The sequence below is a fragment of the Amblyraja radiata genome, chromosome 24 (assembly GCF_010909765.2).
Source record: "Amblyraja radiata isolate CabotCenter1 chromosome 24, sAmbRad1.1.pri, whole genome shotgun sequence".
Classification (NCBI taxonomy): Eukaryota; Metazoa; Chordata; class Chondrichthyes; order Rajiformes; family Rajidae; genus Amblyraja; species Amblyraja radiata.
In genome coordinates, this window is record NC_045979.1 from 24,916,468 (window position 1) to 24,943,184 (window position 26,717).

The following is a 26,717-nucleotide window of genomic DNA, read 5'->3' on the forward strand; positions in this document are numbered from 1 at the left end:
GGTGAATAAAGTGTGATTCTGATTCTGATGATAACAACATGGAATCAGTGTTGGTACAGATACGAAATAGAAAGGATACAAAGCAACTGATAGGAATAGAATGTGGCTCTCTAACAGTAGCTACAGTGTGCTCAACAACTAACTGGGACATCAGAAGGATATTTGAAAAATCTTAAGAGATTTATTTGTTCATATACATCGGACAAATCAAATCGACAAAGGTAACCTTGAGGGCAAGTTTGTAGAGTGCATTTGGGATAGTTTAATAGACCGATACACTGAGAGAAGGCAATTTCAGTTCAGGTACTGTGTATTGAGACATAATTTAATAATCATATTGTGAAGTATCCCTGAAGAAAGATTAATCACACCATGGCATAATTTCAAAATCAGTTTGTGAGTGAAACATTTGAGCCTGGACCTCAGTTTAAAAAACTCCAATTACATTGAGAACAGAGTTGGCCAAATCAGACTCTGGGGAAAATGATCACAATCAGCTGACAGCTTACCAGTGGTGGATATTTAAAACATTACCTCATAAATATCAGTAAAAGTGAGAGGGAAATCGTGGCTGATTATGGAAGTTGATGATACCATAATGAACGAAAATACATATAATATTGCAGAGATTAATGGTAGCCCAGTGGACTTTTGAAAAAAAAATTAGAAATCAGCAACAGATGACTAAAAAAAGTTGGTAAGGGGGAGATAAGTGAGTATAAGAAGGATATAATCTATAACAGAAAAACAGACAGTAAATGCCTCCGAGGTACATAAAAAGGAAGAAATTTACTGTTAGTCCCTTGGAGGATGAAATTGGGAAATTAATGATGGGAAATAGAGAAAGAGAAAAGATACTAAATAATTATTTTGGATCAACCTTCATGCTAGAAATGTTTTAAACACTGTCAGTAGTTAAGGGACTACAGGGAAGGAAGATAGTAAAACAATCTCTACCACTGGAAAAAAAATACAAAGGAAGGCAAGGCACAGAGGGTAAAAACCAACAAGTCTCTTGAACCTGTAGTCTTGCAAGCTATGGTCTTAATGGAAGTGACTGCCAAGTGTGTTGTTGGTTGGTTGTACTCCACCAAAACTCTTTAGACTCTAGGGAGGTCCAGATTATTGGAAACTTAAAATGTGATACTATTATTCAAAATAAAAAGAAGAATGCAAACATACAACTACGAGTTAATTAGCTAAATATTTGTCCACATAATAATAATAGCATGACGTTGAGAAAATCACATAGTTTTGACAGTTTGAGAAATTTGCTAGATTTCCTTGAGGATGTAACAAACAGATTTGACAATGGGAAATCAACAGATGTTATATATTTGTATTTCCAGAAAGCATTTGGTAAGGAGTCACATAAAAGATGAAAGGGCAGAGGGCCCAGAGGGCAATATATAGACATAAATAGAGTGACTAACCATCAGAAAATGAAGAGTTAGGATAAATTGATTATTTTCAGATTGGGAATTAGTAACCAATGGAGTGTCGCAACGATCAGTGGCTGAAACTTAGTTATATGCAACCTGATGATATCTTCATACCAGGGCTGAGTCTATTGCAGCCAAATGTCCATGATAGAGACCGGAGGGTTGGCAAGCCATGGGGGATGACACAAAGAGCTTGAAATCTAAGCGAGTGTGGACAAAATTGGGAAATGGAAAGTAATGCGAGACATTACGATGATCTTCATTGGAAGAAATACTTACAAAGTAATATATTACTGGGTATATAAGAATTATGGTTCAAAGGAAACAAGGAGTCAGGATTAAAAAACAAAAAGTTAGCATGTAAGCACAGCAAATATTCTGGTGAAGCCCTGTCCCATCCTCCAAGCACCCTGACTTCAGGTCTGGTTTTATGTAGTTTGCACTTTCTCACTGTGACCTCAATTAAAAGATTTGCTGATGATTTACTACTCAATTGTAATTTGGCCCTTTGGGAAGGTAAGGAAGAAAAAAAAGAGGAGTTGCTAGACTCTTGAGAGAGAATAAGTACCAGGGCTACAGGGGAAATTAGAGGAATGGGACTGAAAAAACACCTCTGCTGAGATCCAGCATGGAACATGGAGTCATACAGTATGGAAAACAGACCCATGCCATCTAAATTAGTCCTATTTACCTGTGTTTGGCCTATTGCTCTCCAAACCTTACCTATCCATGGTACCCATCTAAATGTCTTTTAAATGTTGTTATTGTACATGCCTCAACTACTTCTTCTGGCAGATCCTTACATATACCCGCCACTCTGCATGATAAAGTTGTCCCTCAGTTTCCTGAAATCTTTCCCCTCTCACCTTAAACCTATGCCCTTCAGTTCTTGATTCCCCTCCCCTGGGAAAAGACTGTGCATTCACCCAATCTAGTCTCCTTGTGATCTTATACAGCTCTATAATATTACCTCTCAGCCTCCTGTGCTCCAAGCTATGGGGAGAATTTGTTTAAATGGGTTTACTACAGGATTAGTATAAAATCAGTGGTTGACAATCACCGCAGGTTTAAAGGGCTAAAGGCCCTGATTCTATATCTTTTGATGCAACTATATGGTCCTAGCCATACAGCATGTAAACAGGTGCTTCAAACCACTGAGTCCATGACAATCATCCTCCTCCCTCCCTCCCACCTTCACCACCTAGTTCTACCACTCAGCTACAAACTAGAGGCAATTCAGAGTTGCCGATTAACATGCCATTCCGCATGTCCTTGCAATGTGGTTACAAACTGGATCACCTGATGGGTAACCCATACAGTCAGAGAGAGAACATGCAAACTCCACACAGAACAGCACCTGAGGTCGGGATTGCATATGAATTGCTAATATTATGAGGCAACAGCTTTACTAGCTGTGCAATTGTGCAGCTCTAATAGGGTGCTGACAAGTCCACACCTGACCTACTGCATTGTCCTATCTTCATAAGTGCTTGCATCGAAACAGTGCAGAGGATTACTAAATTAATTCCAAATGGAAGGGTTAATGTGTGAAGGAAGATTGTGCAGGTTGGGCCTACACTCCTTGGCGCATAGAAGATATGATCTTATTGAAAGATTAATTTGGAAGGGGTGGACAGTGTGAATACTGAGGATAACTTGCATTTTTAGATTCTGGGGCAGATTAAGGGATCACCCATTTCTCATCCTGGTGAATCTTTGGCATTCTCTTCTCCAGGGAGCTGTGGAACGGGAGTTACTTAAAATGTTCAAGGTGGAGATTGTCAGACATTTCAACAGCAAAGGAAACAAGGGGTTTGAGGGGGGGAAAAGTGGTGAAGCCATGGATTTCACGATTTCAGTGAAAGGCGGAGCGTGCTCGAAGGGCCGATTGGCCTCCTCCTGCTTGGTATATTTATCACAAGAGCTATGTGGAAATGGCACTGTCTGATCTGTGCTGAGCAAGTTTGTTAGGGTTAACTGTAGCATCGGCGCGAACAAAATGTTCGAGGTTTGTACAATGCAGGTGTGGTCCAGCAGGCGGAATGAGCCACTTTTCGAGAGAACAAGTTAGGCAAAGATGTGCGGGCTGAAATATAAAATAAAAGGAAACGGGGAAATATATTGAAATTGGAGAATGGCAGTGACAGTGAGTAAATGGGCGACAGGGAGACAAAAAGGAAGAATGCCAGAGAGTGGGCTGTCCATGGAGGAAACAGACTATTCGCTCCACGTTCCCTTGTTTGTCTGAGAGCCTTGTCTGGAAGGCGGGGCGGTAGCCCTTAGCGCTGGAGCTGTGTGTGCAGGTAAAGGGCTGCGCCCCTCGTTAACACGCGATGCTCTGTACAGCTCCCGGTGAGGGCGAGCAGCAGCTGAATGATTGGATGAGGCTCTAACATGGGATCTGCTCGATATTCCCAATACTGCCTTCTGTCGCGAATGGCGAGCTTGGAGAACCACCAGGCAACGACATCTTAGTAACATCTTTTTCCAGATCCCGACTCCCGAATCCGGCTCCAGGATTTTGGGGTGCCGTTAATCGCAAGGAGTGCAGCAGCTTCCCAAGGTCAGCCTGTCTGTTCCATCCGAGGTAAACAAGTGTTTCGCTTTTTCTTCAGTCCTTTATTCAACAGCTGGTATTGACCGAGAGGGGGAGGGTCTGAACAGGGCTGCGGGGAAGTGGGAAGGGGAAGCAATGGGAGATCGGTGCAAGAAAGGTCGTCAAGGAGGGAAGAGAGGAGGTTTGGACAGCGGCGAGGGAGCGGGGGAACGGGCGTGGAGAGAAAGTGATAAAAGGTTGGGTCGAGAAAAGACGAAGAATGGGGAACGATACTGTGCTCTCACTCTCTTCGTTCTACCCCTCCCTTCTCCCCACGCCCCATCGTTTCCGTTCACTTTCACCACCTCCTTCATATTCGCAGCTGTGTTCTTTTGTCCCCGCTCGCTTCGCCCTCGTCCCCACCTCCCTCACCGAGTCATGTCGTTTCAGCCTCCTCCCGTCTGCCCTCCACCGATCTTCCATTTCCCCTTCAGTCCGTCCTCCTGTCTCCCCTCCATCCTCCTGACTCCCCTCCATCCTCCTGTCTCCCCTCCATTCTCCCCCCGTCCCCGCCCGCGCCACATTCCTCTCGTCTCGAGGTGACCTTCCAGCCCCCTCCTTTCACGTTCATCCGCCGTCCTTACATCTCTCCTCTACCTTCCTTCGTCTCCCCTCCACCCTCCGGTCCCTCTTACCTGCCCTTATCCGTTCTCCTCGGCTCGGCATTAGCTTCCCCTCCTCCCCCCCCCCCCCCCCCCCCCCGTCCTCCACCCTCCCCCCCCCCGTCCCTCCACCCGTCCCTCCCCCGTCCCTCCACCCTCCCCAGATCTCTATGCTCCATTTTCCTTGTACCCCTCTGTTTTCTCGACATATTCATTCATCTTCTTTTCACCACCTCCATCAATTTCCGAACCTCCTTGACGAGCTGCACTTCTATTTTCACCACCCCCTCTATCACTTTCTTCTTCAACCTTCCTGTTCCCTGGTATCTTCCCAGTTTTGCTACCCTAACTATGAATTTCCAGTTTCTCTAACCATCGCCTCTTCACCTCAGCTGAATCTTTCCTGCCCCCCACCCCCTCTTTATCTTCTGCACTTGCCCCTCTCCTCTCAAACCTCCATGCTTTCTAATTCTCTCTCTTATAACTTCCTTGCTTTCTATCACCACTCCCCATTACTCTATCTGCTCTCTCTATCCCTCACCTTCAAGACTTCCCACCATCTCTCTCTCTCTCTCTCTCTTTTTTTTTTACTCTTAAACACACGTTCTGATCTTTCCTTGCTTATTGCACTTTTTTATTGTCTCGACCCTATTCATTACACCCCTTTTCATCACTTCACACCAACAGTGCTATTTCTATTCCACCCCAGCTCCACCTCAGTAATAAAATCCTTGCCCTGTTGCATTCCTCATCTATCTATCTCCTCCCCCCTCCCTTTCAACCTCACAGCTCACTTACCAATTCTCTTACTTTCTCTTGTCTCTATCTGTACTTGCTGTGACATCCCTGCTCTGTACATTTCTTTATTCATTCATTTTACAGACCTAGATTGCAGGTGAGAAGAGGATCGATGACTGCTTGTTGAATGGCTGCATTCTGTCTGATAGTCGCTTTCCTTCCTCGCCCCCTCCTCTCATCTCTTCGTCAGTCATCATGCACTTCAACACACAATAACTTTCATCCCCTTACTAGCTTCATTTCTACTCCATCTGTATTCTCCTCTCCATACTTCCCTCCTTCAAGCTCCACACAATCTGACCATCTCTTTCATCAACACCACAATCTATATATTTAATTTAACTTTCCCGCAACCTCTATTCCCCTCATGATCTTCCCATCCGTGCACTGTTACCATTCTTCTGTAAATTTCTAACAGATATCCGTATCCCTGTCCTAAACCTCTCTCCACCACCATTTTGGGCTCAATCGCACCACCCTTACTGCCCTCCTCCCCCCCTTCCTCTTTGCCTCTAAGCCTCTTCTCCATTGTTTATCCCCTCCCTCCCCATCCACTCTCCCTGTCCTCCCTCTCCCTATCCACCTTTCTACATTCTCTACCTCCCCTGCCACCTCTTCCTCCCGTGCTTCTTTCGTGTCCTCCAACGTCCTGCCCGCTCCTTCCCCTCCAACCTCCCTACCCTGTTTCTCCCCTTCACCCCTCTGTGCCTGTACACTCAATTGTGTCTGCACTTCCATGCCGTTTCTACCCCTCCATGGAATTTTCTCCTCTATCCCTTTCCCAACCCTCCTCAGGACTCTAGCATTCCCCTCTTCTTTCAACCACCAGACTTCACCATCTCCTCAAATGTATCTCAATATCTCCCTTCTAGGCATCTCTCCTTCATTTTCAAGGTCCTGTCCTCTCTCCTTCTTTGCTTTGCTTATCAATTTGTTGTCCTTTGCCCCTGCTTTCTTTCCCATTCTTCACATTCTGAATCAATAAACATCTATCTATTTCACCTTTTGCCCTTTCCAAAACTCTTATTGAATACTTCCTTTTAACCTAATCCACTTTAAACCACTGATTCCATTCTTGGCTCCATTTGATACCATTGATGGCTTTCCGGTACTAAGAACCTCAACTTCGCATTTCCCGAACAAAACGCCTCTTGACTCCACCGTTGCTTAAAGCATCCCACCTTCGACCATCCTTTTCTCCCCTTATTGCTTCTGAAGAACATCAGGGCCTGGAATGTATAACCACTGGTTGCCATGTTGGTTGCTATGTTATCACTCCACTCTAGGTTTGTATCCCGTTGTGGTCTGTAGCCTGTAGAACAAATTGTTTTCACAGAAGTTGGCATCGCCTGAGACTGAACTTGTTGCATAAGAGCTAGTTCACTGTTACAGCAGTATTTTCTCCAGTGAATGTCGGAAATCTTCCAATAAGCTAAAAATAGCAGACTGAAACTAGGATGTTTCTTCCACAAACTTATTTTAAATTCACCATATAACTGCTGACTAAAGTCATTGACATTCCTGACCTCTGAAAGCCTTACGGAGCAATTAAGGATGGGATTTTAAATGCTGGGATTGCCATCGGTGTCCATATCCCATGAATAACTTGTTTGAAAAATTTGAAGGAATGTGTTGCTGCCTCCTAAACCATGCCTACATTTTGCTTGCCCCATTCAGACCAATCAAACTTTAACTAATAATTCATCACCAATGGCTTCATCTCTGGCACATGGCCGTTAACTTTGGTGACACCAAGGTCAGTACTTGTCACCTTGCTCGTTCTCATCCACGATATCCTTTTCCAACATCATATACAAACACTGCAATGAATTGGGTGGCAATACCCCATTCTCTCCTTCAATTACTTGACCCTTCTATACATTACCATCCATGGTCAGGGAGACATACAAAACAGTATCCAACGGGATCCCACCACTGGCCACATTTTCTCATCTCCTCCCTATTCGGCTTTCCGCAGAGACTGCTCCCTCCGTAACTCCCTGGTCAATTCGTCCCTTCCCACCTAAACCACCCACTTCCCTGGTACTTTCCCTTGCAACCGCAGGAAATGCTACACTTGTCGCTTTACCTCCCCCCGTGACTCCATGCAAGGACCCAAGTAGTCTTTCCAGATGAGGCAGAGGTTCACCTGCACCTCCTCCAACCTAATCTATTGCATCTGCTGCTCTAGGTGATACTTGCCGATCACTTCGTCCAACAACTCCGCTCGGTTCGCACTAACCGACCTGATCTCCTGGTGGCCCAGCACTTCAACTCCCCCTCCCATTCCGAATCCGACCTTTCTTTCCTGGGCCTCCATGGCCAGAGTGAGTCCCACCGTAAACTGGAGGAGCAGCACCTCATATTTCGCTTGGACAGTTTATACCCCAGCGGTATGAACATTGACTTCTCCAATTTCAGGTAGTCCTTGCTTTCTCCCTCCTTCCCCTCCCCTTCCCAACTCTCCCATAGCCTACTGTCTCCGCCTCTTCATTTCTAGGTGGCACAGTAACACAGCTGCTGCCTCACAACTCCAGTTAACTAGGTCCTATACTCGGGTGCTGTCTGTGCCGAGTTTGCTTATTTTCTCTGACCACAAGGGCTTCCCCTGGGGCATTCGGTTTTTCCCACATCACAAAGATATGCACATTTTAGGTTAATTGTCCCCTGCAAACTATTCCCATTGTGTAGGTGAGTGGTAGAATGTGGGGAGAAGAAAATAGGATTCGTATAATGTTTGGTGTGGTCAAAGGCCATGGTTCAATGCTGTGTCATTTGACAAACTTTGCATTCAGTGTCTTAACTCATATTTGTATCTTGACTCTCGCTGACTCTTTCAACTTCCTCCATGCCTCACCCCTTCACCTCCAAATCTCCATCCCTCTCTATACCAGCTTTCCTTATATCTATAATTTTCTCCTTCAACCACATTTCTCTAAATTCTTCTAACCTTTAAGTTGTGTTTTTCATCCTCCCAAACTCTTTTCTATCCTCATTTATTCACACCTCCCAGCTCTTTCATTCACTTATTTATCGGCCCTTCGATCATCCCACTGTGACCTTCTGTTCTCTCCATTCTGTTCAGTCTGCCAACAGGAAAGGGCGCATCCAGGGATTATGATGAAAGAACATGGCACAATCTGTGAGGTATGTGTCTGTGAGTAAAACTATGTCAAGCTGTTGTATCACTTGTCTGTATGATGAGTCTCCCAATGTCATACCAGATGTCACATGTTTATGGAGACAATTTTGCATTGCTGACTGGAGTAGGAGCTACTTGGTTGCATCCTTATTTGGTGCCGAAATTGATGGCATGCATTCCATCCACTTTTATTCCTTCTTTAGATTATATAACTGAGTCAGTTGCTTAATCATTTCTGAGGACACTGAAGAGTCCACATGGGTATGATCTGGAGTCGTAGGTAAACCAGAACATCACAACATTTACTCTGCCAAGCATCCTCAGAATCTTCTGTGTTGGAATAAGATCACCTCTCATTCTTCCATACTTCAAAGAATGTAGCCTCTGAGCAGGACAACCCTCTAATCTAGGAATTAGATTGGTGAATCTGCTTCATTCAACATTCGTGCTGTCCCTTGCTCTGTAAAAAAAAAACAATATTGCAGCTATTCCCGTCTCTGTAAACATCCTCTTTTTTAGCTCTTGATATTCCTTCCTCTCCTCTGGTTGGATTTCTATTCTCCATCTTTTTATCACAATCGTACTGCTCTCTATTTTTCGCTGAATTATCTATCTCCATCTTTTAACATACCCAACTTTCTATCAGCATCCATTTATCTCTCCACATTTTGGCTGTGCTCTTCCTGGCATTCCATTCCTCTCCATTTAGAACATGGAAATGACTAGGCAAAGATATGCTTGCTAAAATTATTGATGGTACAAAGATGGGTAGGATAGTAAATTTTGAAGAAGGCACTAGAAAAGGATATAGATTGGAACAAAACATTGCAAGTGCTGAATATCTAAATATGACAACATTCTGGAAGCACATTTATACACTAACCCCACATCCCTTGATTCCCTTAATCTTCCAATATCTATCTTTAATGTAGATTGTCTGAGGAGACAATTGGGAAGAGAATTCTGAAATCTCCACAGGTAAAGGAATTGAAAATGTGACTCCTGGTTTTGGATACCCCAGCCACAAAAAAGAACATTGCTACAATAAACTATCAGGTCCATGGTAATTTTGAAGGCTTCATTGAAATCACCTCCCATTCTTCAAAAGTTGGGAGTGCACAGGCCCCACCTTGCACAGATCCCTCCTTGCACAGCAAACTTCACATCTGAGGAATCAATTCCCTCTCCTGCAAGAATTCTTCACGTTCTCCATGCTCTATCCCAGGATCATTCACTCTCGAGTTTGGTGTTCCTCCTTTATCATCCTGTTCTACCAGCTGCAGACAACAGAATGCATCAGAGGGGATGTTAATGGGACAGTATGATTTGAGAGGTAGTCAAATTTGTTGGAACAGATATGACTGGAATAGTTTCATGGTCATGGGCAGAATGAATGTGATTCCACTCAGGTAATGGGTGTAGAACCAGTAACACAGGAATCTCAGCTTTTGACATTGCCCATCAGTTAAACAGTTCTTGGTGCCTCTGACAGTGAGAACAAAGACAGCAAGCGGCTTGGTACCAAAGGCCATTCAAGTGAGAGATATTAAAATAAAATGTTTTTGTGTATGAGGACAATATAATCAGAAGCTGTAGTCTCTGGGGCCTTGACTGGAAAGTCAGTTAGATTGCTGCCTGCCCAGTGCAAATAGAAGGTCGGCTTTGGGAGGGTAAGATTTTGCTTCCATAGTCCATGGCAGAAATTATGTCTGGAAGTTACTTTCCATTGAAGACATTGACAATGAACTCCACCATGTTCGAAACATGAGCATAGTCTTGTTGATTGAAGAAAAAAGTATTTGAAGAACTCTGAACATGGCATAAAATGCTTGGTCTACTGGGTACCATGACCCATGTGCTTCTTAAACCTGGAATGGTTGGAAAATGGCCATGAACGCTGTCTCTCCAAAATCCTCCAAATTCACTGGAGGGCTAATGGAAGCAACCCCGTTCTCTCCCTGGCAAACGTTGCCAGCACCGGGACACAAATTACATTTAATCGGCTCCATTGGCAGGTCACATCACTGGCTTGTGTTCATCAGATTTCTGACGTGAATACAGGCTCTGCCACGGGAAAGTATTACCACGTGGACAAATGAAAAAATTCAAAGATATACTCTAAACCTCCTTGAACAAATGCAACACCTCCACCGACTCTTGGGCATTGCTGGCTCATGGCCACGAAGTGGAGAGGGACCATTTAGAATGATATACAAAGCCTTTAGACGAAATACAGGAGAACATGAAATCCCTCTATATGTGGCAGAAAGAGAAGATAGACACAAAAAGCTGGAGTAACTCAGTGGGACAGGCAGCATCTCTGGAGAGAAGGAATGAGTGACAGTTCGGGTCGAGACCCTTGCTCAAAAAGAGCATCTCATCAGCCACCTCCTTCCCCATCAATGTTTGTTTGGAAGTGGAAAGAAATAATAGAAATTGCATTCATTGCAACGTGTAAAAAGAGTTGAGATACTGTATTGTAATTTTGCTGCATGTCATTGTAGCACATATCATGTCTTGATTGGTGAATATGTTGAGGTTGTAACTTTATTTGAAGCAGAAATAATATGTGAATGCTTCATTGAGCATAATTCAGACTGGTAACTATGCACTTCGTCCGAGCATATTATCGCACGCGTCATGCAAGCCGTCTTAAATGACCACCTAAACTGTCATTTGGCAACCTAAAAAGCTGCCTAGGTTGCCCGACTGGCATCAGAGAAAAAAAGTTATGTGAGAGCCCTGCATGGTGACCCAGTCGTGCAGTGGTCGAGTTGCTGCCTTACAACACCAGAGACCCAGTTCAATCCTGACTATGGGCGTATGGATTTTGCACATTCTGCATGTGACCATGTGGGTTTCTCCAGGTACTCCAGTTTTCTCCTACATTCCAGAGTGTAGGATAGAACTAGTTTTCGGGAATCATTGGTCAGTGCGGATTCAAGGGGGGCCGAAGGGCCTGTTACCATGCTATATCTCTAAACTAAACCAAGATTGGAATCAAATTTTTCAGAATTGGTATTCAAAAATGATAGAAGAAAGTGAAAAGGATGAGAGGAAGCCTTGATTATCATGGATAAAATATGAGCAATATTGAGGAATGGAACCAGATTAAAAGTTGTATCCGTTTTGTTGGAGGTTACAAATAATAATGTTCAAAAAGTATTGGTAAGTTTTACAGAAATCCCAATCGCAGCAATACTGTTAGGGAGAGTATTAATTTGGAAGTACCAAAAGTAATCAGAGAAGTTTTACTGGTTCAAATCTCAAAAATAGCTTTGATCAAAAGTATACTATGGACAGATTCTGGGACATTATGGAACCAACTGGAGAATAGAATAATGTGGACATTGGCTCAGAGAAAGTAACTGAGAAAATATGTAATGACGGTAGAAATTTTAGTAAGGCTTTTGATAAGGTCCTTTATAGCCAGTCCAGAAGATTGGCACAAGCGATGCAATGTGCATTGGGAAACTGGAAATTAGCTTGGTGGCAGGAGGCAGGGGAATAGTAGTCGATGGGTGTTTTTCTGATTGGAAATCTATAACAACTGACGTATCCCTGGAATTGATACCAGGATCATTATTTTTCTGTAACATATAAAAGACTTAGATGAGAATGTGGGTAGTACCAGCAGTAAGTTTGCAGGTGACACAAAAATCGGTGAAGTCATAGTCTATAAAATACTTTGTCTACGGATACAGTGGGACATAAATCAGCTGTATATTTAGATGATGCAGCGTCTACTAGAATCCAGACAAATGTGAGGTAAAGAACACCGAGAGGCGAGCAGCTGGAGGAACTCAACAGGTCAGGCAGAATTTTACAGACCTAATAGTTTTCTTCACACGTAGCTATCTAGACAATAAAATGGAAACCTGTGAATTTAGGACATTCAGATATATTCAAAATGCATTTAACACGGTTCTGCATAAGTTGCGACATAAAGAAATGTCTCATGCAGCCACCTTATATCGACAGTCATAAAACATAAAATATTGTTGGAATAAAAATTTATTTTTAAGATTAGATATTAGACAATGGGGAACAGTGTCTTGGGTTGAATACAATTTAATATTATATGTACAATATTATACAATAGAACTAGGCGGCAACCGAACAGCAATGGCGGCCAGATCTCCCACAATTCAAAGCGACGGAGAAAATGCCCAGCGCCGACCAGTTGCAGTGACAGTGCGCATGTGCAGGATGGCCGATGATGTGCTGGTTGTGTGCTTGTGCAGGGGGAGGATGTCCTGGCCGTAGCAGTGCGCATGTGCAAGGCGGCCTGCCATGGCGGTGGATGAGGAGCGAGTGGCGAGCAGAGACCCGGGAGACTCGGACATGGGTGGCGGGCAGAGACGGGAGTGACAGAGAGAGAAAGATAGAGAGGGGGGCCCGCCCAGAGTTCAATGGCAGGTGTCCTGCCTTGGCCGGAGGCCCCCTAGATTTTGAGGCCCTAGATTTTGAGGCCCTAGGCTTCAGCCTATGAAGCCTAGTGGTAAATCCGGCTCTGTCGAGTCCCCCCTAGATCACGAGGCCCTAGGCTTAAACTTATGAAGCTTATACGTAAATCCGGCCCTGCTCATTTTGATCTATGCCTCTCTTGCTCTCTCATTGCATTCTGCATTTCTTTCACTCTCCATGCCTCACTCTGCATCTCCTTCACTCTCTGAATTCTGTGGCTGTCTTTCAGTCTGCGCTGTCTGCATCACTTTGATCTTGGTGGGTCACATTCAATCAGCATTCTCTGTGCTTCTCGCACTCTTTGTGAATCTGTCACCCTTCCCCCACCATACTTCTCTTTTCTCTCTGCATTATCTGTGCTCCCTGAGCACTCTCTGCCACCATTGTGTGCTCTCTGTTGACCCATTCTCTCTCTGCCCCTCCCCTTATTCTCCATCACCCAAGGTGATTTTTATCAACCCTTTGCTCAAACCATCCCCCCGCACTCTCTGCCCACTCAGGCTTTCTGTGTGTTCCGACTCTCTGCCCCGGCTGTGATCTTTGTGTATTCCCCTTCCTTCTCCACCCACTCTGTAGCCCCTCCCATTTTGTTTATCTCCATACACACCATGTGCTTCATTTGTTCTCCCTCCTAAATGTGACTCTCTTTATTCTGTGCCTCACAGTCACCCTCTGCATACTGTCTGTCTCCCTGTCACTTTGCACTCGTCATGCCACTCTCACTTTCTCTGCCCCCCCTCGCCCCATGGCTTTCTGCCCCTCATTGCACTCCGTCCATCCTCACCTTATCGTAATTCCCCTTCACTCTTGATCCCTTTCCACACCCTCTGTTCCTCTCTGTCACCCTCTGTACTCTTGTGGACTCTCCCACTCTCTCTATATTCTGTCTGCCATCAAACTTTGAACTCTTTGTTAAAGTGAGGCACTGTCTGCAGCTGCATCCCCAGCCATCACTCCCTCTGCAATCGACCTTTAATAATCTGTCTTACTCTACACTTCGACACCTCATGGCACTCATTGTTGACCCCACACGCACTCTCACGCCCGAGCAGAGATGCGTCCTCTGTCACCTGTTGAACTCCCTGTCAACCCACTATCCCCGACCCCCTCTATGCTCTCTATTCCATCCTTCCCAGTACATTCCAGGCCCTATCATCTCACTCCCAACCCCCACCATGAATGCTGTGGTGGATGTTTGTGTTAAATTTTTAATGTGTATTGTGTGTTCTTTTTTTTATTGTACCACTGCTGGCAAGTTCATTTCACTGCACATTATGTGCATGTGACGAATAAATCTGACTTAACTTGACACCATTGCGCACTCTATCCCCACTTGCACCCTAGTGCCTCAACCAAATCCCTGTCTCGCTCTGTGCTAATTTCCTCCTCTTGGACTCCTCTCTGGACTCTTTACTTCCCCCCCTCCCCCCCTTCACAAATGTTGTCACTTGTTGGTGCATTTCCCATTCCTGTGCTTTCCCCTCTGTGTTCCCTGCTGCTCCCATCCTCCCTGCCTCTCTGCATTGCCTATTCCGCCAACAACTCCCGTTCACCATCTGCATTGCCAGTCTCCCCCAACGCTTCCTGAAACTCCATGTTTTCATCCCCCTCAGTACAATCAGTTCCTCACTGCCACCCTCCCCGCTCTTTTTTTATCTGTGCCCCTGACTTTGCCTGCCTTCTTTGCTCTTACCTCTACGCCTCTCTGCCACTCTCCCTGCCTTTTCTACTTTCCCTGCATCTCTTTCACACTCTACTTGCCCCAAGCCTCTCTCAGCAACTCCTCCAATGCTCTGCTCCTTTTGCCTCTCTGTCTCTATTCCATATGTCTGCCTATCACTCTCTGTGCCTTTTTGATTTCAGTGCCTCACTTTCAATCAGCGCTCTGTGCCTCTCGCACTCTCTGTGAATCTGTGTCATCCTTCCCCCACCCATGCCTCATTCCCTTGTGCATCTCTGTCCTTCCTTCTCATTCTCTGCAACTGCTGTTGACACCTCCCCCCCCCCCCCCCCCCCCCCACACCCCGTATTACTACACTCTCTGTACCCTCACATTTTGTAATTCCTCCTGTTCTTTGTCCTCTTTCTGTCCTTCCGGTTCTTTCTTTGTATCCTCCCCTTGCTTCTCTGCCACTCTCTCCACTGTTCATGCCTCTCTCTCTCTCTCTCTCTTCCAACCTCCAATGTTCTGGAGAAAGCAATCCAATATTGTCCAGCCACTCCATGTAGCTAATCCTGGCCGCATTCTGGTAAACCTCTTCTGCATCCACTCCAAAGCCTCTACATCCTCCTTGGAATGGGGTGACCAGAACTGCATGCAATACTGTAATACATAGGCTGTCCTCTGAACTCTGCCATCCTCTGCCAAGCTGCTCTCTCCTTTGTCCAGCTCTGCCGACTCCGCCTGTTCTGTGCCTACTCTTTGTCGCCCTCTGTTGTCCACCATTGCCCTCTGCAACCTCTGCCCACCCAGTCACTCTCTGCACACCCGATCGGCCTCACCACTTCTCCCCGCCTCTAGTCTCTGATGCCCTTATCGTCCTCTCCGTTGCTTGTTGTTCTCTGTGCTCCCTACTGCCCTCTCCATGTTCTTTCGTCCTATGTCCCAGCTACGTTGTCAATCCCGTGCCTCCCTCTATCCCACTACACTCTCTGTGTCTGTATGTCACCCACTGGCCACTCTGTGCCTCCCTCACCTTTTGCACCTCCGCGCACCATGTTATTTCCACCCGCGTCGTCTTTGTTCCTGCGCTCTGAACCCGCGCCCTATCTGCCCCCCACATCCCGTCTGACTAGCTTCCCACGTGACCCTCACCCACACAATAACTGTTTCACCCGAGTTCCCTTTCACCATTGTTCCCTCCTTAGTATCCTTTGCTCTCCAAACCCCATCCTCTGTCTCAGTTTCGCGCTGTGCAATCCCAACCTGCATTCTATATAACCGCCCGCCACACTGGCAATCCCATATGCCTTGCTCTCTGTCCTCCCCCTTCCCCTGTTGTCAGGGCTTCTTTTTGATATCATTTCCCTCGCTCTATGTAACACTCTGTCCTCTTCCTTTCTCTCTGTTGCACTCTCTTCTGCCACTTTCTCTGTGAATCTCTCTCCTCTGCCTCCTTCTCTGTGACTGTCATCTTCGTCTCTCTCGCCCCCCCCCCCTTCTAATACAATAATAATAATATATTTTATTGTCATTGCTCAGAGGTACAACGAAATTTGGTATGCAGCTTCCATCCGATGCAATAACTTAATTAGCTAAAAAGTTAGACACCCAGAGAACATGATTTAAATAAAAGTTAAAACAGTATAAAGTGCAATTAGGTCTGTGCCGGCTCGATGTGCGACGTGACCATCCGAGGGAGACAGTTCATGGGGGGGGGGCACTCAGTAGGGCTGGTTCAGAGCAGCTATAGCTCTGGGGATGAAGCTGTTCCTAAGTCTGGAGGTGCAGGCGTAGAAGGCCTTGTAACGTCTGCCGGATGGTAGAAGTTCGAACAGACTATTGCAAGGGTGTGAGGAGACTTCGTGAATGCTGATGGCCTTCCTGAGGCACCGTGTATTGTTGATGCCCTCCAAGGCTGGTAGCTGTGTCCCAATTATCTTCTGCGCTCTGTGGACAACCCGCTGAGGAGCTCTCCTCTCCGCCTCCGTGTAGCTGAGATACCACACAGAGATGCCATATGTTAGGATGCTCTCTGTGGTGCAGCGATAGAAGGTTGTCAGCAGGTGTTGGGGCAGACCATTATTTTTCAGTGTTCTCAGGAAGAACAGTCGTTGCTGTGCCTTCTTGACCAGCGCAGCGGTGTTGGTGGACCATGTGAGGTCCTCTGAAATGTGTGTGCCCGGAAACCTAAAGCTGGACACTCTCTCTACACTGTCTCCGTTGATAAAGATTGGAGCATATTCCCCATTATGTGTCCTTCTGAAGATAATCAGCTCCTTTAATAATAATAATAATAATAAATTTTATTTATGGGTGCCTTTCAAGAGTCTCAAGGACACCTTACAAAAATTTAGCAGGTAGAGGAAAAACATGTAAGGGGAATGAAATAAATAGTAGAGATATGACTAGTACACAAAGTAAAGACAGAATACAATTCAAAACACAATATGAGGCAATTAATGCACAGATGAAAAGGGAGGGGGACGTGGGGCTAAGGATAGGCGGAGGTGAAGAGATGGGTCTTGAGGCGGGACTGGAAGATGGTGAGGGTCACGGAATTGCGGATCAGTTGGGGGAGGGAGATCCAGAGCCTGGGAGCTGCCATGGGGAAGGCTCTGTCCCCAAAACTGCGGAGGTTGGACTTGTGGATGGAGAGGAGACCGGCTGATGTGGATCTGAGGGACCGTGAGGGTTGGTAGGGGGAGAGGAGGTCAGTGAGATATGGGGGGGCCAGATGGTGGAGGGCTTTGTAGGTGAGGATCAGGATTTTGTAGGTGATCCGGTGGGAGATGGGAAGCCAGTGAAGTTGTTTGAGGACTGGAGTGATGTGATGCCAGGATTTGGTGTGGGTGATGAGTCGGGCGGCTGCGTTCTGGACCAGTTGGAGTCGGTTGATGTAGGTGGAGCTGATGCCAAGGAGAAGTGAGTTGCAATAGTCCAGTCGGGAGGAGATGAAGGCATGGATGAGTCTTTGAGCAGCGGGAGGTGTGAGAGAGGGTCTGAGTTTGGCGATGTTGTGGAGATGAAAGAAGGAGGTTTTAATGACATGGCGGATGTGAGGCTCAAGGGAGAGGGTGGAATCAAAGATCACGCCAAGGTTGCGGGCCTTGGGAGATGGGGAGACAGTGGTGCCGTCGATGGTGAGAGTGGGGTTATTGATTTTGCTGAGTGTGGCTTTGGAGCCTATGAGGAGGAATTCTGTCTTATCGCTGTTGAGTTTGAGGAAGTTATGTTGCATCCAGGTTTTTATAGCTGACAAACAGGAGTTGATATGGGAGAGGGGGGGGTTGTGGGGGGATTTGGTGCTGAGGTAGATCTGGGTGTCATCGGCGTAACAGTGGAAGTCCAGGTTGAAGTGGCGGAGTATCTGACCAAGGGGGAGGATGTAGATGATGAAGAGGAGGGGGCCGAGTACGGAGCCTTGGGGAATGCCTTGAGTGACTGTGGCTGTAGCAGAGGTGTGGTTGTGGAGAGAGATGAAGTGGGATCTGTTGGAAAGCTCCTTTGTCTTAGAGGTGTTTAGGGACAGGTTGTTATCAGTCCGCCAGGTTCTGCGCCTCCGCTCTGTAGTGTGTTTCATCACCATTGGTGATCAGCCCAATCACCGTTGTGTCGTCTGCAAACTTGACAATGGTGTTGGTGTCGAATGCAGGAACACAGTCATGTGTGAAGAGGGAGTAGAGCATGGGGCTCAGTACACAGCCCTGTGGTTGTGCCAGTGCTCAGGGTGATAGTGGAGGACAGGTGCGGGCCCAGTCGCACTGCCTGCGGTTGCTCCATCAGGAAATTCAGGATCCAGTCGCATATCGACGAGCTGAGGCCTAGCTGGTGGAGTTTGGTGCTGAGCTTGGTGGGGATGACCGTGTTGAAGGCAGAGCTGTAGTCTATGAAAAGCATCCTCACGTACGTGTCCTGTCTTTCCAGGTGAGTCAGGACAGTGTGAAGAGCCAGAGAGATGGCATCCTCTGTGGATCTATTTGCCCTGTATGCAAATTGATGTGAGTCCAGTGAGGCAGGGATGCTGGATTTGATGTGTGAGAGGACCAGCCTTTCAAAGCACTTCATGGTTATTGGTGTTAAGGCAACCGGACGGTAGTCGTTCAGGTTGGTGATTTTTGTTGTGTAGTCGTTCAGGTTGGTGATTTCTGTCCCTCTCTCTGACACACATCCTCCCTCCTTCCCTGTAGCGCTCTACATCCCTCTCTGTGACCCTCTTCCTCCCTCTCTGCAACTCTCCACATTATTGAATCCCACTGCCTCTCTTTGTGTAATTCTCTGTCACTCTTCCAGCTCTCTATGACGTTCTGAACCTCTCTCTGATTTCAGTGCCTCTCTGCCACCTTCTGAACAACTAATGTCTCCCTTGCATCTCTGTACCTTTCCATCACCTCTTGCACCCTCTGGACCTCGCTGGATTATCTTAACCTGCTGTGTCACACTGCTCTGTTTACTGTTTCAAACATGGATTTTCCATGACCTCTGCATTTTATGTCTCCAGTGCAAACCTGTGCTCCCTGTATGCTCTTGCTCTCTGTTGTCAGGAAGTATCTCCACTCTCTGTGGCCTTCCCTCGTCCACTGCACTTCCCAACCTCTTATTTCCATGCCTAACAAAACTCTACACCCTGTCGTCCACAATTATATGTCCCTGCTCTGCTTCATACTTTAAACTGAGTGGTAAGACAGATAGAGAAAACAGTTTATAAGACATATACAATTCTGTACATAGACAGGTGTGAAAGCAGGAAATTAATGATGAATCTTTACATAACATTGGTTTAATTTGAACTGCAATACTGCTGTCACTTCTTTATTGGAAGTATGAGGGTGTTAGACAGGGTCCAGGGGGTAAAAAATGAGTATATTACAATTATGAGATGCATAGAAAGGATAGTTAGAACCTTTTTTCCTGCAAAATGAAAATACCAAATAATAAAAGGCATTGCATTGTGGGAGGAGAAAATGTTAAAGACGATTTATGGGGCAAGTTTTTTTTCCCCATAGTGGGTGCTTGGAAGGTACTGCCAGGGATGGTGGTGGAGACAAATATGATAATGGTGTTTAAGTAGCTTTTGAATAGGCACATGTATATGCAGGAATAAGGGGAAATAGATCATGTGCAGGCAAATAAGAGTTTGGGTTGGCATAATGTTCAGTGCAGACATTGTGGGCTGAAGGGCTTGTTCCGGTGGGGTTTTTTATGTGTTGTGTGTTTTTTATCTTCTATGTTCCATTTTCCACATTGCTCCCAATCCACCTGTTACCCATCTTTTTCTCCACGACTTTCACTTGCATTTCCCTTTCCTCTCTGCCAATTCCACTGTTCTTCACTGTGATATATAAATATATATCCTTCCTGCCTGGCTGATGGGGTAAATAATTTTTTTTCTTTTACTGTTTTCATTTAGGTTACATCAAAATGATCATGAGTCCAGGTTACTACTTTAAATTGGTGTTCCACTATTCCGGAGACTTGTCCTGACTCATCCAGCTAAGTGCCACGCAACATCTTGTGTCACAACATCTCGACGGTACAGGCGATTTCCACATTGCTGCTTTTGTGGAAACACATTCATGTATTAAAAATAAATCTGGAAGGAGGTGTTTGAAAGGCAAAAAGGAATATTTACACTGCACATTTCAGGATCTACTGACTTCAGTATCCAACAATTTCAAACCCATTCATTTCATGGCCGATTAACTCCAGAATCCACTGCACAGGACTTATTAATTTCAAGAACCAATATCTCCACAGGTCACCACCTTCAGAATTCATGAAATTCAGGAACCGCATCTCCTAAATTCATTGTACCACATGGGCAAGCTAACTACAGGATTTACCAGTTTCAAGAATACATGAACTTCAGAAATTCGTAACTCTACAGTCCACCATTGCTAATGACCACTAAGTACAATATTCACTAATCCCAGGATACAAAACCATCTAACTCCAGTTTCGCCAAACTTCAAGATTCACATACTCCATGATCCACAAACTATGAGATCTGTTTACCTCAGAAGCCATTAACTCTGGGATCTGCTGGAAATTTTCAGGAACCATTGAGATCCAGATTTGCCAAGTCCCAAAAACCTGAGGATCTACAAATTCTAGGATCCACAATCTCCAGGATCTACAAACTACAAAATTCACTAACACTAGATTCATGAAATCTAGAATGAATTAATCCTGGGATCTACTAACTACCAATCCACATACGACAAGTAACCTCAAACTTCTGAAGTCTGAAGGGTCTCGACCCGAAACGTCGCCTATTCCTTCGCCCCATAGATGCTGCCTCACCCGCTGAGTTTCTCCAGCATTTTTGTCTACCTTCAAACTTCATTAGTCATTAAATCCAGCATTCATAGCTACAGGATTCAAAAAGCTCCTTGAGCCACCAAATCCAGAAACTAAATCTCTAGGACCAACAAGCTCGAGGAACAATGAATGAGTCAGTGATCTAGAATACACCAATATCCATAAACTATACAAGATCTACTAAATGTTGGTTGTAGAATAACCAGAATTCAGCAATTCCAGCAGCCATTAATTCTATAATCTATTTCAGTGTCCTGTGGGTTACATAATTCCACAAAATACTAACATCAGAATCTATCATCTCCAGCTGCAGGAACAAGAAGCTTCAAGACATTCTAAAATTAGGATCCAGGAGCCAGAAACAACTGGAATAAAAAGCTACAAGTTCCATTAGCTGAAGAACTTACCAAGGATCTGCTAATCACAGAATCTTTATCTCTAAATCCCATGAACGACAACATCTCACAATTCCAGGATCCATTCACTGGGATATAACCGTTTCATCCATTGGCTGCAGAATGGATTAATTTCAGGATCCACTTGCACAAACATCCAAGATCTACTATTTCTTGAAAAGTCAGGATCATTTAGTCTACAATCCACAAACTCCCCAATCCAATAGCAGTAATATAAAATACAGATTGACTGTAAAATCCACAAATTTACTATCCACTAACTCCATTCTATGAAACTAAGTATTCCACCATCCTGAGATTCAAAATATCCTGGTATGCGTGCTCTCCGGTTTTAAGACAAACAATACACAAGCCCCTTTGCTTTCTAATTCAACACTTGTCAGCAGCTTCCCTCCAGCAAGATGACGGTGGCTCACGGGGACAACGTTGATGAGTTAGCTGCTCGCCCTGTCCAGAATCAGGACCTCTACGGTCTCGAGCAAAATCACGAATGCTGTGAGCGGGTGGTTATCAATATCTCGGGTCTTCGATTTGAGACTCAGCTGAGGACCTTAGCACAGTTCCCTGACACTCTGCTGGGGGACCCCAAGAAGAGAATGGGCTACTTTGATCCCCTGAGGAATGAATATTTCTTTGACAGGAACCGGCTGAGTTTTGATGCCATCCTATATTACTACCAGTCAGGAGGGAGGCTGCGCAGGCCCATTAACGTGCCCCTGGACATTTTTGCCGAGGAGATACATTTCTATGAACTTGGAGAGGAGGCCATGGAGATGTTTAGAGAAGATGAAGGTTTTATCAAGGAAGAAGAGCGACCGTTACCAGAGAACGACTTCCAGCGGCAGATGTGGCTACTCTTTGAGTACCCCGAGAGTTCAGGTCCAGCACGCGTTATTGCCATCATGTCCGTTATGGTCATCCTCATCTCCATTGTCAGCTTCTGTCTGGAAACACTCCCCGTCTTTAGAGATGACAAAGAAAATCCTGCTGGAAGGAGGCCAAAGTACACCAATGAAACGACTCCCTATCACACGCCAACCTTCGCTGATCCCTTCTTCATCGTTGAGACCCTCTGCATCATTTGGTTCTCCTTTGAGTTCCTGGTCAGGTTATTTGCTTCTCCCAGCAAGCCCACCTTCTTTAGAAATATCATGAACATCATTGACATTGTGGCCATAACTCCTTACTTCATCACCCTGGGCACTGAATTGGCTGAGCAACAGCAGCAACAGCAGCAACAGCAGCAGCAGCAGCAGCAGGCAGGTAATGAGCAGCAGCAAGGACAGCAGGCCATGTCCTTGGCCATCCTAAGGGTCATCCGACTGGTCAGAGTCTTCAGAATATTCAAGCTATCCAGGCACTCCAAGGGCCTACAGATCCTGGGGCAGACTTTGAAGGCGAGCATGAGGGAGCTGGGGCTCCTCATCTTTTTCCTCTTCATCGGAGTCATCCTCTTCTCCAGCGCTGTCTACTTTGCTGAAGCCGATGAGGCTGCCTCCTTCTTTGACAGCATCCCCAACGCCTTTTGGTGGGCAGTGGTGTCCATGACAACAGTGGGATATGGAGATATGTACCCCATAACTATTGGGGGCAAGATGGTGGGCTCCCTTTGTGCCATCGCTGGGGTACTGACCATCGCCCTCCCTGTCCCGGTCATAGTCTCCAACTTTAACTACTTCTACCATCGAGAGACAGAGAATGAGGAGCAGGCCCAGTACCTGCACACTAGAAGCTGTGCCTCCATTCCATCCGTCACCGATCTGAAGAAAAGTAATAGCACGTCAAGCATCTGCAAGTCAGAATATACCCAGGAAGGAATGGGCGGACCTCGCCATCCCCCTGATCACAACCTTCTCAATGACAATTGCACTTTATCAAATCCCAACTATGTGAACATCACTAAGATGCGGAGTGATGTGTGAGCGCCTCAGACACTGGACTCAGCCCAGTGGCACCCTTCTTAGCGTCTCACTGTCATTTAGTTTATGGTCTGCTTTGTGTCTGATGGTGTAGCTTCTAGTATTCGTTTCAGAATATTAAGTATTCACACAATAACAATGTCTTGTTCACCCTTCCCTATATTCCCATCACAGTTCACTCGGGAAATGTGCTATTAATTTTAGGGAAACCTAAATAAATAGAAGAATCCTGCATGTGACAATTATAATGAGTATCTGCAATTAGAGAGAATACATTGAATCTTTAACTGGAATCACCTAATTGATACTATTGATCTGAATATCACATCTAAAGTATGAATAATTAATCAGTCTGCTTGTTTATTACATCCGATCACTAAAGTTAAACATGTCACACATAATCAATGTTGTCTCGGTTATTTATTTATTTGCCCAGGTATTCTGTTGTCTTATATTTAACTCAGAATATCTTTCTTCTATGGCCAGTTAGAGTTAAACAGATGAGGAGAAAGATTTAACCCTTAACTCACCCAAGAAGTCCAACTCTCCTTACCATTACTGCATTATATCTTTGATATGCTTATCAGTATAATTCAGGGTCAGTTTGCCTCTAAACAACAGATTGTATGAATCCTCATATTGATACATGGAATGTAGATGCATATAGTGAGAAACAGGTTTGTGACTCATGAAAGTGATTTACTTTAGTGACATTGCTATTCAGAGACAGTGTGACAAGATGGGTATTTCCATTCAAGCCCATTGTCCATGTTGCTGTCAGTGACCAGGTTTGAATGGAAGCATGTAACTGATGTGCAAGGATCCTCTGCTCCTGGTATTTCTGGCAGATTTACCCTGTCTAAACTGGGAAAGGTTTGTTGCATAGGCTGTCTTTAAGCAGCTTCTTGTCAAGAATTGTCAATAGAAAAACTTTAGATATTTAATGTACTCTCTGATAACATGCCTCGCAATCGAATGATGAAACATATATAGCCACCAAGAGCATCACCAAGAAGCCAAAGTGAAGATTTTCAGGCTTCTAGGGAAGAGATGGGAGAGGCAATGCAATAGACATTCAATAAGATATTGGAGAAAGGTCGAGTGCCAAATTACTGATGGATTAATTATCAAAATGTCCATAGTTTAGAAGGAGAATAGAATATGCTCCAGCAACATTAGCAGAAAGAAATATCATGAAATTCCTGCCAAAAGAGTAAACAGAATGGCATCTAAAATCAATAAGTACACCCCTGAAGTATTTTCATGGATTTCAAGAGAGAAAAACTTGCTCAATCAACTTTCTGAATACTATCAAAAAAAAGTAGTCATAACAATGCACTAGTGGTAGCACACTTACATTTTGATAAACTACCCTATAACATACTAATGAATAAGAACTAGAAATAGGATAACGTAAACTAGTATGAACGGGTGATCAATGGTCAACATGGACTCGGTGGGCCAAAGAGCTATTTCTATTTTGTAAGTCTGAACTCAAACTAAACTAATGAAAATGCAAGCAGTAAAATGGTTTGCCTACCAAAGAAAACTTTATTGGTCTTTATGGTAGAACTTAGAAACATAGGCGAGGCTTACCGGTAGAACTTAGAAACAGGAAGGGAATGGTCACTTTGATGGGACTGTATTATAGACTTACCAGCGTGAATTGGTGGGGCAGATGTGCAGGGAGATTGCAGATATGTGTAAAACTATTAGGGTAGTATTAGTGGGAGATTTCAATTTTTCTAATCTTGACTGGGTCACCGATAACCTAAAGAGCTTGGATGGTGTGGAATTTATTTAAAGTCTCCAGAAAAGTAAGATAGCAAGAGTGCAGGGGTGAAATGTTCCTGTTAGGGTGAAGGGCAAAGCTGGTAAGTAAAGGAAACTCTGTTTGAGGAGAGATTTTGAGGCTCTGGACAGGAAATTGGAGGTATACATCAGATAAATGGCAGTCAGGATCATGCGAATTTCTCTGTGAGAATAAGAAGTGTACAAGTACACTTAAAGAAGGCAATCAAAAGGGCAAAAAGAGAACTTGAGATGGAGCTCGCGGACAAAGTAAAGTAAAATCCTAAGGGATTCTACTGGTATATTATGAGTAAAAGGGAAAAAATAGGTCCCCTTACAGATCAGCATGGCATCTTTGCGTAGTGCAACAAGAGATAGGAGAAATGTTAAATTTTATTGATTAAATTGATCAAAAGTTACAACATGAAAATAGCCAACCAAGTCCACAACAATCATCGATCACCTGTTCAATGTTACTCCACATTCACTTCCATTCTCTACACACAAAGGCAATTTACCGCACCCAATTAACCTGCAAACTCATACATCTTTGGGATGTGGGAGGAAACCAGAGCACCCAGAGGAAACCCATGTAGTCATATGGAGAATGTGCAAAGTGCACACAGATGAATGCAGGGCTGTGGATGTTGTCTAAATGGACTTTAGCAAAGCCTTTGACAAAGTCCCACATGGTAGCCTAGTCTGCAGGTTAGAGCACGTGGAATCAAAGTACTTGAAGTCAGAATTGAACCTGGCTCTCTAGTGCTGTGAATACTTCTCATCAATCTTTTACTGCGAAGATCATGGAAGGTAAGGAATTGAAGCATAAGAGTTATCATGTCTTGACAGGTATTGGCAGTTTTAAAACACATTAAGGTGGATAAATCCCCACCTGACCAAGTGCATCCCCAGACCCTGTGGTAGCTAGGGAGGATATTGTGGAGGCTCTTTCAAAGATATTTGCATCATCTTTAGCCCTAGGTGAAGTTCCAGATGACAGGAAAGTAGCTAATATACCGTTATTTAAGAAAGGTAGCAAGGACAAGCCAGGGAACTACAAATCGGTAAGCCCAACATCAGCTGTGAGAAAGTTGCTGAGGGAATTTTTACGGGCAGGAACTACCAACATTTGGATAGGTATGGACTGATTAAGGATAGTCAGCATGGTTTCGTGAATTGGGAATAGTGTCTCACAAATCTGAGTAGGTCACCAAAGGGATTGATGAATGCAGGGCTGTGGATGTTGTCTAAATGGACTTTAGCAAAGCCTATGACAAAGTCCCACATGGTAGCCTAGTCTGCAGGTTAGAGCACATGGAATCGAAGGCGAGCTAGCCAACTAGATTCAAAATTGGCTTCGAGGCGGCGACCGAGGGTAGTTGTGGAGGGTTGTTTTTCTGATTGGAAGTCAAGTCAAGTCAAGAGAGTTTATTATCATGTGTCCGAATAGGACAATGGAATTCTTGCTTGCTGCAGCACAACAGAATATTGTAAGCAGAACAGATCAGTATGTCCATATACCATAGCATATATATATAAACATAAATATAACAGATAAAGTGC

At 44.8% G+C, this 26,717-nt stretch overlaps 1 protein-coding gene across 3 annotated transcripts; it reads left to right on the forward strand.

The window, feature by feature from the left end:
* Positions 1-3,726: 3,726 nt before the first annotated feature.
* On the forward strand, positions 3,727-25,738 carry LOC116986887 (potassium voltage-gated channel subfamily A member 2-like). 3 transcript variants are annotated; one of them, XR_004415593.1, is made up of 4 exons: positions 3,727-4,029; positions 8,524-8,585; positions 20,118-23,417; positions 25,729-25,738. XR_004415593.1 is itself a non-coding variant. In XM_033042656.1 (3 exons), exon 3 carries the CDS (start codon positions 21,846-21,848, stop codon positions 23,364-23,366), a length of 1,521 nt encoding a protein of 506 aa, XP_032898547.1. In that variant the 5' UTR covers positions 3,727-4,029; positions 8,524-8,585; positions 20,118-21,845; the 3' UTR covers positions 23,367-23,764. The 3 variants fall into 3 exon arrangements, 2 of the variants coding, with proteins under 2 accessions (XP_032898547.1, XP_032898548.1); XM_033042656.1 differs by lacking the exon at positions 25,729-25,738 and having other exon boundaries at positions 20,118-23,764; XM_033042657.1 differs by lacking the exon at positions 25,729-25,738 and having other exon boundaries at positions 3,727-4,005; positions 20,118-23,764.
* Positions 25,739-26,717: the final 979 nt, after the last annotated feature.